The 10,873-nt window shown below is 66.0% G+C and overlaps 2 protein-coding genes across 7 annotated transcripts in view; one reads left to right on the forward strand and one right to left on the reverse strand.

Annotated features, from left to right (window-relative positions):
• LOC118163153 (SCO-spondin-like) overlaps positions 1 to 111 on the reverse strand; it is a 103,565-nt gene extending 103,454 nt beyond the window's left edge. Inside the window, exon 1 of the mRNA XM_035319662.1 lies at positions 49 to 111. Within this exon, the coding sequence (XP_035175553.1) occupies positions 49 to 111 (63 nt within the window). The remainder of the gene's footprint in view (positions 1 to 48) is intronic.
• Positions 112 to 1,399: 1,288 nt separating this feature from the next.
• Positions 1,400 to 7,517, forward strand: LOC118163223 (zinc finger protein 777-like). 6 transcript variants are annotated; one of them, XM_035319744.1, is made up of 9 exons: positions 1,400 to 1,465; positions 1,800 to 2,096; positions 2,552 to 2,678; positions 3,461 to 3,567; positions 3,601 to 3,811; positions 4,834 to 5,022; positions 5,459 to 5,569; positions 6,193 to 7,090; positions 7,133 to 7,517. In XM_035319744.1, the coding sequence occupies exons 1-8, from the start codon at positions 1,442 to 1,444 to the stop codon at positions 7,020 to 7,022; spliced, it is 1,896 nt and encodes a 631-aa protein (XP_035175635.1). In that variant the 5' UTR covers positions 1,400 to 1,441; the 3' UTR covers positions 7,023 to 7,090; positions 7,133 to 7,517. The 6 variants fall into 6 exon arrangements, with proteins under 6 accessions (XP_035175635.1, XP_035175636.1, XP_035175633.1 ...); XM_035319745.1 differs by having other exon boundaries at positions 3,461 to 3,563; positions 3,696 to 3,811; XM_035319742.1 differs by having other exon boundaries at positions 3,461 to 3,811.
• The last annotated feature ends 3,356 nt before the right edge of the window (positions 7,518 to 10,873 follow it).

Below are 10,873 nucleotides of genomic sequence, written 5' to 3' on the forward strand. Positions count from 1 at the left end.
TGCCGTGCCGCAACGTGCCGTGCTGCAACATGCCATAACATGCCATACCGTGCCATGCCGTGCCACAATGTGCTGTGCTACAATGTGCCATGCCATGCTGCAGCGTGCCATGCCGTGCCACAACGTGCCAGGCCCTGCCACAACGTGCCATGCCGTGCTGCAACGTGCCATAACATGCCATACGGTGCCATGCCGTGCCGCAATGTGCTGTGCCAAAATGTGCCATGCCACAACGTGCCATGCCATGCAATACCGTGCCACAACATGCCATGCCGTGCCACAACGTGCCGTGCTGTGCCACAACGTGCCATGCCGTGCCACTGCCTGCCATGGCGACACCACGCTGTGCCCTGTGCAAATCCTGTCCCCGCTGATGGCCACACGTGTGCCTGGAGGTGGCCCAGAGCGGGGGGCCATGCACGCACCCCCCGGGATGCGCCCACGCTGCTGGGTCCCCCTGCGGGCAGCCCCCGTGCAGGTACGGACCCTGCCGCTGCGCCCCGCGCACGGTGCCTCGGGTGCTGCTGGGGGCACGGCAGCGCTGCTCCCCCCGGGACATCAGGCAGGGAGCCCTCCGGAGCCGCCCGCCGCAGCCGGTCCCGGTGCCCGGGGGCCGTCCCGCCGGTCCTACCTGGCGAGGGGCGGCTCCGCTCGGCACGGGATGGGGCGGGCCGGTAGGGGATGGGATGGGATGGGATGGGACGGGACGGGACGGGATGGGACGGGACGGGACGGGATGGGACGGGACGGGACGGGATGGGACGGGATGGGACGGGATGGGACGGGATGGGACGGGACGGGGCCGGACGGGGCGGGAAGGGGAGGTTCCCGCGTGGCCCCGCTCCTCGGTTCTCCCCGGTACCGGTGCGGGGCTCACCGGCTCACCCGCTCAAAGCTGCCGCCGCCGCCCCGGGGAGCAGCAGCAGCGAGGGGGCCGGGCCGGGCCGGGCCGGGCCGGGCCGGGGCCGGGGCCGGGGCTCTGGGGCGGTCGGAGCACGGCGGGACCCAGCGCGGGGAGCTCGGGGCCGGCACCGGGCGGCGGCACCGGGGTTCCGCGGTCCCGCCAGGAGTTCCCGCCACGGCCCGGCCACGCCCCAACGGAGCTAAACCACGCCCCCCTACGTGCTAAACCACGCCCCCGTGTACAGCAAGTCACACCTCCAGTGCATCAAGCCACGCCCCTAATGAATCAAGCCACGCCCTCAAGGAATCAAACCGCGCGTCCGGCACGGCACGCCCCGCCCCCAGCACCACGCCCCGCCCCCCAGAACCAGCCCCGCCCCCAGCACCACGCCCCGCCCCCCAGCACCACGCCCCGCCCCCCAGCACCACGCCCCGCCCCCTGCGCCTTCCAGCCCGCCCCGCCCCTCCCGCAGCGCCCCCTGCAGGCCCGGCGGTGGCGGCGGGCGCTGGACGCGCGGTGCCGGTGGCGGCGGCGGCCATGTCCCGCCGGGGCCCCGCTCAGGTGAGGGCCGGGCCGGGCCGGGCCGGGCAGGGCAGGGCAGCTCTGGGCACGGCCGGGGCCGCTCTCGGGGGCTGAGAGGGGCCGGGGGGCTGCGGACGCCTCGGGGGTGCGGTGGGGCCTCAAGGGAGGATGGGCCTGGGGGTGCGGGGCCTGGGGTGAAGGGAGCGGGGGTGAGGGGCCCTGGGGGTGTGGGGCTTGGGGGTGTGGGGCCTGAGGGTGAAGGGCCCGGGGGTACAAGGACCGGCGGTGAGGGGCCCGGGGGGATGCCCCCGGGAGCACCCGGGGTCCCAGCGAGCCCCCCCCCAGCCACCCCTCACGCCCGGTCCCCTCCCAGGCCTCGTCGTGGGGCGCGGGCACCGGCAGGCTGAGGCGCGTGCAGGCGTCGGGGCCGGAGCAGGCGCAGGCCCAGCAGCTGCAGGAGCTGCGGAGCAGGACGGAGAAGGCGGAGCGGAGGCTGCTGGCCTGCGAGAACCTGGTGGGCGAGCTGGGCAGCAACCTGGCGGCGCTGGGCAGCCTGCTGCAGGACTACGGGCAGCTCCAGCAGCGCCTGGACAACGTGGAGAACCTGCTGAAGAACAGGAACTTCTGGATCCTGCGCCTGCCCCCCGGCACGCGGGGAGAGGTGCCCAAGGTAACGGTGCCCGGCCGCGAGCCCCTTCCACGGGTGGCAAAGCAGGGGCTGCTTCCCACGGCGCTAGCCCCAGAAACACATCAGGCAGCCCCGCAGAGCTCCTCAGGTAGCGGTGCCACGGCGCTGCCTTCGTGGTGCCCCCCCGGTGCGATGCCCGCCCCTGAGCCCTGGAGGGGCAGCAGCCCGCAGCTGCGCGCCGGCCCCCGGGGGCACTTCGGTGACTGCCCCTTCGGCAGCTGTGGACGGGCGTGGGAAGTGCCGCAGCCTTCTCAGCAACGGGCCGGCGTGGCTCAGCACCTGTGAACCCAGGGCTGGCAAGCCCTGATGTGTCCAGGCACGCTGCGCCCTCTGCCCGGAGACCCCGAGGCCGGCAGCGAGCGTTCCCCGCCCGCGTTGCGGTTCCCGGTTCCCCGTAGTTGGAGACGTCACCGAGTGCGTCGTGCTTGTGGTTCCAGGTACCGCTGACGTTCGATGACATTTCCGTGTACTTCAACGAGCAGGAATGGGAGATGCTGGACAGCTGGCAGAAGGATCTGTACAAGGCCGTGATGAGGGGGAACTACGAGACCCTGATCTCCCTGGGTAAGGCGCGGGGTCTGTTCCTCTGGCGAGGTGCTGTCCACCTGGCTGTGTAAGGGGGTTCCGGGGTCAGGGAACCGTCACGACCTCCCAGCTCAGCTCAGGAGGTACCCGGGTGAAGTTTGATAATCGCATCTCGAACGAGTTCTTGCTTTCTGTCTCTTCAGCCGTGATTTCGGTGACAGGGACGTTTCCACGTGCCTCGGTTTACCAATTGAGCCGATTTAATCACGCTCAGATCTAAGGACGTCTGACGTGTTCTGGGGTGATTCGGGCGATAAGATCGCCCATCAGAAACTGTTCTGTGGGCATGACTGGTGCCGTGCTGGTTGGTGCAGTCGCTGGAGCTTCACTTTTCTAGATAATTCTCAGTGGTCCATCTGGTGCAGACGTTTTTCCACAGCAGGAATTCTTCTGTCCCTGCACCCGAAATGAAGTAATCTGGGAACAACAGCTTAGATTTACTCTTCACATCACCGCTAACGCTGAAATTGGAGGAAAAGGCTAAAGCCTCTCCCTCTCCTTTGAGATTTTTTGTCCCTTTCCATTATTTAAACCTTCTCTGTGCTTGAGCTACCGCGGTGCTTATGGGTGCATCCTAAGATTTTCCTAAGAAATCGACGCCACCGTTCTCCCTTGTTTCAGTGCGGGCAGCACCTTGGTGTCCGCCCTTCCTGCCGGCCCTGGGGCTAAGGGAGAGGGGTCACTGACGTGTCTGAGAGCCAACAGGGTGACCGTGTAGCCTGTTCCTAACAAACCACGCTGTCCTCTGCGTCCCTGAGCAGACTATGCTGTGTCCAAGCCCGACATCCTGTCCCGGATCGAGAGGGATGAAGAGCTCTGCGCCAAGGGCTGCCAGGAGGCCCCTCAGCCGGACACCCAGCACGGGCAGGAGCCCACAAAAACGTATCTGAGAGACGTCCAGGAGCCCCCACAGACGTGCGTCGGGGATGGGCAGGAGCCCTTGGAGACGTGTAGCAGAGGGAGTCAGGACCCCGCGCCGACGCGCAGCCAGGACAGCCAGGAGCCCCCGCAGACATCCGTCAGAGATGGCCAGGAACCCCCGCCGGCACCAGAAGATAGGGAGCGGGTGCAAGAGGCCTCGGGAGATGACATGGAAGTGGAAGATGACGTGGGTAAGTTACGTGGGTGCCAGGAGGACGTGGCGGTTCCTGCCCCTGCTTTGTCACATCTCCCAGCGCCGTCTTCGGTAGCAAGGAGCTGCTCGGAGCTTCTGCTGGCTGTGTTGGCTAGCTGCCCGTGGAGCGCCTCGAGTCTTACTTCCAAGAGGAACATTTAAGCTTGGCCAGACGAATCGTGGGGAGACAACAGACAAAACCTGCCGGAAGGGGCTGGGATGGAGCGGGGAGCGGTGGGACAGGCCCCTTAGGATCTCTTCAGCTCTGTTTCTGTGCAGTTCTGCAGTCCTTCTTCACCCGATGGCATGCTGCAGCCCTGTGGCTTCCAAAGACGCTCCTGCTTGCTTTGGTGAGGGTAGAGCCATGGTGGGGAGCAGGAACCTGCAGCGGAGGGGGGAGGCAGGAGCAGCCTGCTAGCACCAGGGGCTGCAGAAGGAGCCAGGAGCACGTCGGGCATGGCGTGGAGTTGTTGGGAAAGTGACTGCTGCGGTACGAAGGCCAGGCAAAAAACAGGAGACGCTGGAAAGGCACAGCCAGACCCAGAGAGAGCCGAAGGCAGAGCTGCGTTTGGGAGCTCTGTCCTGCTGGAATTAGGAGCTGGGGGGCTGCAGGAGCTTTGTGGAAGGCTGGGTGAGCGCTGGCGGGGCTCAGGGGCCGGCTCCGTCCTTTGAGGAATGTGACCCAGAAACGATGCAGGCCCCGAGTGTGTCTGCGGGGTTGGTTTGTCAAGTGCTCCTGGGAAGGGAGGCAAAAGGTGTTTCCCAGACGAAGCCTCTCCCTCTCCTTCGAGATTTTAAGTCCCCCTCTGTGAGGCAGGTTTTCTCTGTCCTGCAGTTAGAGCTGTCCTTACGGGTGGACCCTTCCGTCGCTTTCCCTGTTCGAGGGTGACGTGCCCGTGTCCGCCCTGCCTGCCAGCCCTGGGGCTAAGGGAGAGGGGTCACTGACGTGTCTGAGAGCCAACAGGGTGACCGTGTAGCCTGTTCCTAACAAACCACGCTGTCCTCTGCGTCCCTGAGCAGACTATGCTGTGTCCGAGCCCGACATCCTGTCCCGGGTCGAGAGGGATGAAGAGCTCTGCGCCAAGGGCTGCCAGGAGGCCCCTCAGCCGGACACCCAGCACGGGCAGGAGCCCCCCCGAACACCAGAAGAGACGGGCCCAAAGGAAGAGGCTTTGGGAGAACAGAAAGTCCCCGTGGGGGCCGGCACAGGTAAGTGACCTGCGTGCCAGGAGGACGTGCTCTTGCAGGCCGTGCCCGTCCCAGCTCGCAGATCTGCCAGCAGCCTCCCCGTGAGGGCACGGCAAGCCACCGTGCTTAGAGGAGCATCACCAGGGACAGGCGGCAGTCCCGGGGCAGGCTGGCAAATGGAAGTGGTTCGAGGGCACCAGGCGCAGTGGGAACGCCACCCGTGGCGCTGAGGGGGAGAGTTTAGGGTGGATGAGGCTGCTCTGCAGAGGCGACCGCCTGTGGCTCCTTGGGGACTGTTCCCAGACCTCTCTCTGCTTTCGGTCCTCGTGTGCTTGAGCCGCAGCTGGCTCTGGCTCTTCTGCACGGCCCCAGCGTGTCTCCAGTCAGCATCACGCCGAAGCGAGAAGACGTGAGCTGTCTGCTGGTGCTGAAAGTTTGCTTTCCTCTCCTCTGCCGACAGAGCTCCCCATCCTGGTGATGAACGTCACGTCCCTGAGGAGAGAGGAGCTGAGCAGGGAAATCAAGCGTGAGGCGGAGGTGGAAGAGGACCTGGCCCAGCGTGGCTCTGGTGAGTTGCCCTGTGCACGGGAGACACGGGGCTCTGTGGGCAAGGAGCAGCTGCCAGGCTTGAAATAAGCGCGAGGAACGTTCCAGATCCCCTTTTGTCACCCAGCAAGGGAGGGAGCTGGTGCCCGGTGGGGTGTGCAGCCCTGTCATCTCCGCGGAGAGAATGAGTCCAGCCAGGGATCCTGCTAGCAGCAGCTGGGGGAAGCGTGCTGGTTTGCCTGCAACGTGTGGCAGCAGCTACGAGCTTGACAAAAGCGAAGAGCCTGGAAGCACCGCTGGTGACAGCTCTCCAACGACTTCTTTTTTTTCCTGCTACGTCTTGTGGCCGTCACTGGTGTCGTGCTTTTAGAGGTGGAGCCCTTTGCACAGCCTGCGCTGGTGGCACTGCCGCACAGCTCAGCCCGATTCTCGAGAGCCGCAGATTTGCCCCTGGGACCGCGCTGAGTTGTTGAGCTGCTCAGGCCGGGACCCTGCAGCGGCACCTGCGCCTCCCCACGCTGCCCTCTCAGATTGGTCAGGAGCTCCTGTACTGCAGAAAGCCCGCTCGGTGCCTTGGGACTGAAACCACGACGTGGAGTTGTCCCGGGAGCCTGAGTGATGCATGTCTGTGTTGTTTCATTTCAGAGGAAGGCTCTCTGCTGGAAAACAAAAAGGCCTGCGAAGGGGCTTCTCCTCCTGAAAGCCTCGAGGTGAAGGAGGTGGGGCCCAACGCGCTGCAAAAGGTTTCTGCACCTTCTCCCGAGCCAGCACTGCAGAAGTGCCCGGAAGGAGAGCAGGCCAAGCCCAGGAGCAAGAAGAAGCCCAGCAGGTGCTCGAGCAACAGCCTGCTGATGGGCGACTGCCGGCGCGGCTACGTGCGGGAGTGGTCGCACCCCTGCACCGAGTGCGGGAAGCGATTCCGTCTGAAAATCAACCTCATCATCCACCAGCGGAGCCACGCCAAAGAGGGGCCCTACGAATGCACCGTGTGCGAGATCAGCTTTGCAGACAAAAGCCGCCTGGTCCTGCACCAGGCCATCCACACCCAGGACAGGGCTTTTGCGGCCAAGGTCTGGGGGAACACGCACCCAGAACTGAGGATAGGGCCGAGGAAGAAGCTGTGCAGGGCTCCCCACAGCACTGCCCACAGCTTGGGTAACCGGACACATGCGGGGGGAGGGTGGCTGGGCCAGACCAAGGAGGAGCAGGACACAGGGAGCCTGTCCGGGGCCTATTTCTCCCCGCAGTCGACGCTTAGGAATTACGCGAAACGCCCGCTGAAATGCGACCTCTGCAGCAAGTTCCTGTCTTGCTCCTCTGCCCTCCAGCGGCACCTGCAGACCCACTCCGAGAAGAGGCCGTTCCGCTGCGCCACCTGCAAGAAGGGCTTCACCCGTAACAACCACCTCGTGCGCCACGAGCAGATTCACGAACGCCAGAAGGCCCTGGAGAGCCAGCAGCCCAAGACGCTCTAGCGCTCAACTGCGGCCAGGAGGCCCCAGCTGAAAGCAGCCCCCGAGGTGCCTGGCAAGGAGCCGTCCTCGCTCGCCGAGCCAGGCACCCGAGGGCCAGCTCCGCGTGCGCTGCTGCTGCCGAAGCTGCTCCAGCCTCCTGGTGGCTGCTGTGGAACTCAAACTTCCAGTTACCAGACTCATAAAACAGCCCGAGCTGGAGGAGACCCGCAAAGATCCTCAAGTCCAACTCGGGAACTGCTGCTGCTGCAGTGGGAGCCCATTGGGAGAGCTGGAAGTAGGGCAGCAGTCTGGGGGCAAGCGACGTGACTACGGGAGGGATCCAAGCCGCTCGTGTCCCTGGGCAGGAACTGGGAGCCTTCAGACAGATCCTGTACGTGGTGGGGCAGCGGGGTCGCGAACCAGCCATCAGCTGGAGTTTTGGAGCTTTCCCGAGTCGCAGAATAAATCAAAGCTTGGGCACCGTTACGTGAACAAATCACAGAAGCCTCCAGGGGTCAATATCGCTTTGCTATTCCTCCCACTCGTGTCTGCTGGCTAGTGCATGAACCTCCCCCAGCTGCCCTTGCTCGGTTAGCCGATGGGCCGCGCGGCCCGGCAGGAGAAGGTGCAGCCGGCTGCCGCGCTCGCCCCGTGTGTGATGCTGAAGCTGCCCGCTTCGTTCTGGAAACACAGCGAAGGGGTCAGGCAGAGGGAACCAAACTGAGAGATCACAGTGGGTTCCGGAGGAGCTTTTCACTTCCCTGCTGGTTCTTGACCAAGGCACCAGGCAGAGAGGGTGGCCTCTCGGATCGTCCTGGCCGTGCTTGTCGGATCCCCCGTCCTGCTGAGATCTGCCACGCAGGGGATGTCCTTGGGAACAGCTCCGCGTTGCACTGGAAGATGAGGGTGAAACAAACCACACCTCCTGCTGGCAAACTGCTGCAGGTGTTAACGAGGTCCCGGCACCGTTCCTTCCGCAGAGGCCAGCCTTCCAAATCCTCCGCGAGAGGGTCGCTGCCCCAAGACCAGCCTGCACGGGTGGTTCCTTTAGGGTAGGTAGGGTTCCTGCTGGGAGCTGCAGCCCGTGCGAGGAGCCTTCCTCGGGCCCGGACGCGTTGGCTGTCACCGTCCCAGCTGCTCTGTGCAGGAACATCCCCTCTGCTCGGCCCCGCTGCGACTGGAAGCCGCGCTCCCTCTGTCACTGATCCCGTGGAACACCGGTTATGCTCGCTACCTCAAGGCGCCGTGGAGAGGCTCCCAGGCTCTGGTGGCCCCAGTTATCACTTGAAGCACGTGTCCCCAGCCCTGCGTGCACCAGGCGCGCCGCTGGGAAGCACGAAACGTGTACAGAGAGAAGGAGCCGGTCCTGGAGGCAGCGCGGTGCAGGCCGAGCTGAGAGGCTGACAGGACTCCCGAGTTTGTTTTTTTTTGCTTTGTTTCCATGGAATTATTTGATGTTATTGTTACTGTGGACCGCGGGGTGGTGCCCGGCCCCCTCCCTGTGGGGCTGGAGGGACATGGTGCCAGAGGAGCCCCTCCGGGCCCACCGCGTGCTCCCTGCCCCACGCAGGAGGCTCCGGGTGCGGCGAAGCCCCCGAGGACGCGGGTGGGCGATGCCTTAAGGGCCATGAGGTGATGGGTCCCACGGCCAGCCCTGCTGCCGTGCGGGCTGTAGCCGGTTACCCCTGCCCGCTTTGCCATCCCAGTGAGCCCAGTTGATCCCAGTACCCGGGGCGGGCAGGCCCCGGGGCGGCTCGGAGGAGGCAGCCTCTCCCTGCCCGGCCCCGGGCGTTTAAAGCTGTGACTGGGCCTAACTTGTTTTTTTTCTAGGAAATCTCAGATCCCTTTCTCAGGCTGTGGAATCAATAAAGTATTTGTCTGTACGGGCGCCTGGGTTTGTTTTAAACACAGCGTTTGGAAGCTCGACACAACGAAGGTGGGCACGGGGTGACGGGGGCTGAGCCGGGCTGCGCCTTCCTGAGGGGCCGCCAGCCCCGGGGGAGCCCGGCCGGCACCAGGGCAGCCGTGGGGGGCTGAGGGGAGCCCGGCCCCCCTCTGGGCAGCCGTGGGGGGCCGAGGGACCGGGGACGGCATCGCCACGGCGCTGCTGGCACCCTGTGCTGCCATGGCCGCCCGCCACTGTCATGGCCGCCCTGCCCCGGCCATCTTGTGTGGGGGCAGAGCCACCATGGAGGGGGAGGGGCCACGGGTGGGTGTGGTCACCGGGGTGGGCGTGGTCATGGAAGTGGGCGGGGCTTCGGGCAAAGGCCACGCCCAGAGCTTCACCACTGCCACCTCCCGGTGTCCCCAGGGTGTCCCCAGGGTGTCCCCAGGGTGCCACGGCCCCCTCCTCCAGTCCCAGCCCTGCTCCCAGGGGGCCGCCCAGCGCGGCTGATGGCGGTCCGTGTCCTCTCCCCCCTGGGATGGGGACCCCACCGCCGCACCGGGCAGCTCGTGTCACCGCTCCGTCACCGCGCTGTCCCCGCCGCCCGCAGAGCTGCCGCTCCTGACACGGCCCCGGTATCACCTCCCTGGGGGGGAGGCTGCGGGAGCAAGGAATCACTGCATAAAAGAATGGGGTGGGTGGGAAGGGTCCCCAAAGCCCCCCACGGCCACCCCCTGTGCCGTGCCCAGGGTCCCCTGCCCCCAGCCCAGGCTGCCCCCAGCCCCATCCAGCCTGGCCTTGGGCACTGCCAGGGGCACCCACAGCTCCTGGGGGCAGCCTGCGCCAGGGCCTCACCGCCCTCATAGGAAAGAATTTCTTCCCCGGATCTAACCCAAACCCACCCTTTTTTACCTTAAAGCCGTCACCCCGTGTCCTGTCCCCACACCCCTGCCCAAGAGCCCCCCCCCAGCCCCCTGAAGGCCGCCGTGGGGTCTCCCCGCAGCCTCCTCCTCCTGCGTCGCTTTGAACGGACCCGAAATCACAGAACCTGGGCCAGGGGAGGAGGCGGCGAGGCTGCCAGCGGGCGATGGACCCTGTGCAGGCCGAGGGGCAGGGCCGGAGGGGCAGGCGAGGCTTTGTCGTGCTAATTCCTCACCCAGAGCCACAGTTCCTGGCTGAATGGGGCCCTGAACGGGAGCTCTGCATTCCGGTGGGGCAGCTCCTGCATTTCCCTGGGGGCAGTCCCTGCATTCTCCGGGGGCTGGGAGCAGGACAGGGTGGGCGAGACCCCTGCAGGGGTGATGGGCGCAGGGTGACAGCAGGGACACGGGGCGGCTGTCCTGCGGTCAGCCTCCCACGGGCAAGGTGCACGAAGGACGGACGCCCTGCGGCAGACAGACTGACCCGGGGACGGCCCCGCGGTTCCCCCTGTGGCTCGGGGACCACGGGGTGGGCACGCCAAGCCCCAGGGGTGCTGCTGCACCCTGAGCTGCTGCTGCTGGGTGAGAAGGCGCCCGGGGGCTGCCCTGCTGCCGGCGCGAGGCCGCGCGCTCAGAGGGGAGCAGGAGGCGGCGCGGGGCTGCAGGAGGTGTCCTGGCAAAGCCACCACCGGGGATCCAGCTACAATTTCCGTGGCCTCACAGCCTGGGCAGGGGCTGCTGGAGGCGGCATGGTACCGGCCTCGCTCCCCGACACACAGAACTCAGCGGCAGACGGCATCAGCCCAAGTCCTTTATCCACGTCTCTCCCCACTCGTGCGGTGCCCCGGGCCGTCCCAGCAACACCAGCCTCTCCCCGGGCCACCCAACTCCCCCAGCCGCCCTCGAAGCCGCTAGGATTTAAGCAACCCCGAGTTCACGAGCTCCGCTCCCTGTCCCGCGCTGCCAAACGCGCAGCAGCCGCTCTTCGGCCGAGCCCCCCCCCTTCCACGGGGTGCCTGCACAGCCCCTGCTGCCGGACCTCCTCCGCTTGGTCTCGGGCCGGTCTC

Source organism: Oxyura jamaicensis, chromosome 2, assembly GCF_011077185.1.
Source record: "Oxyura jamaicensis isolate SHBP4307 breed ruddy duck chromosome 2, BPBGC_Ojam_1.0, whole genome shotgun sequence".
Lineage (NCBI taxonomy): Eukaryota > Metazoa > Chordata > Aves > Anseriformes > Anatidae > Oxyura > Oxyura jamaicensis.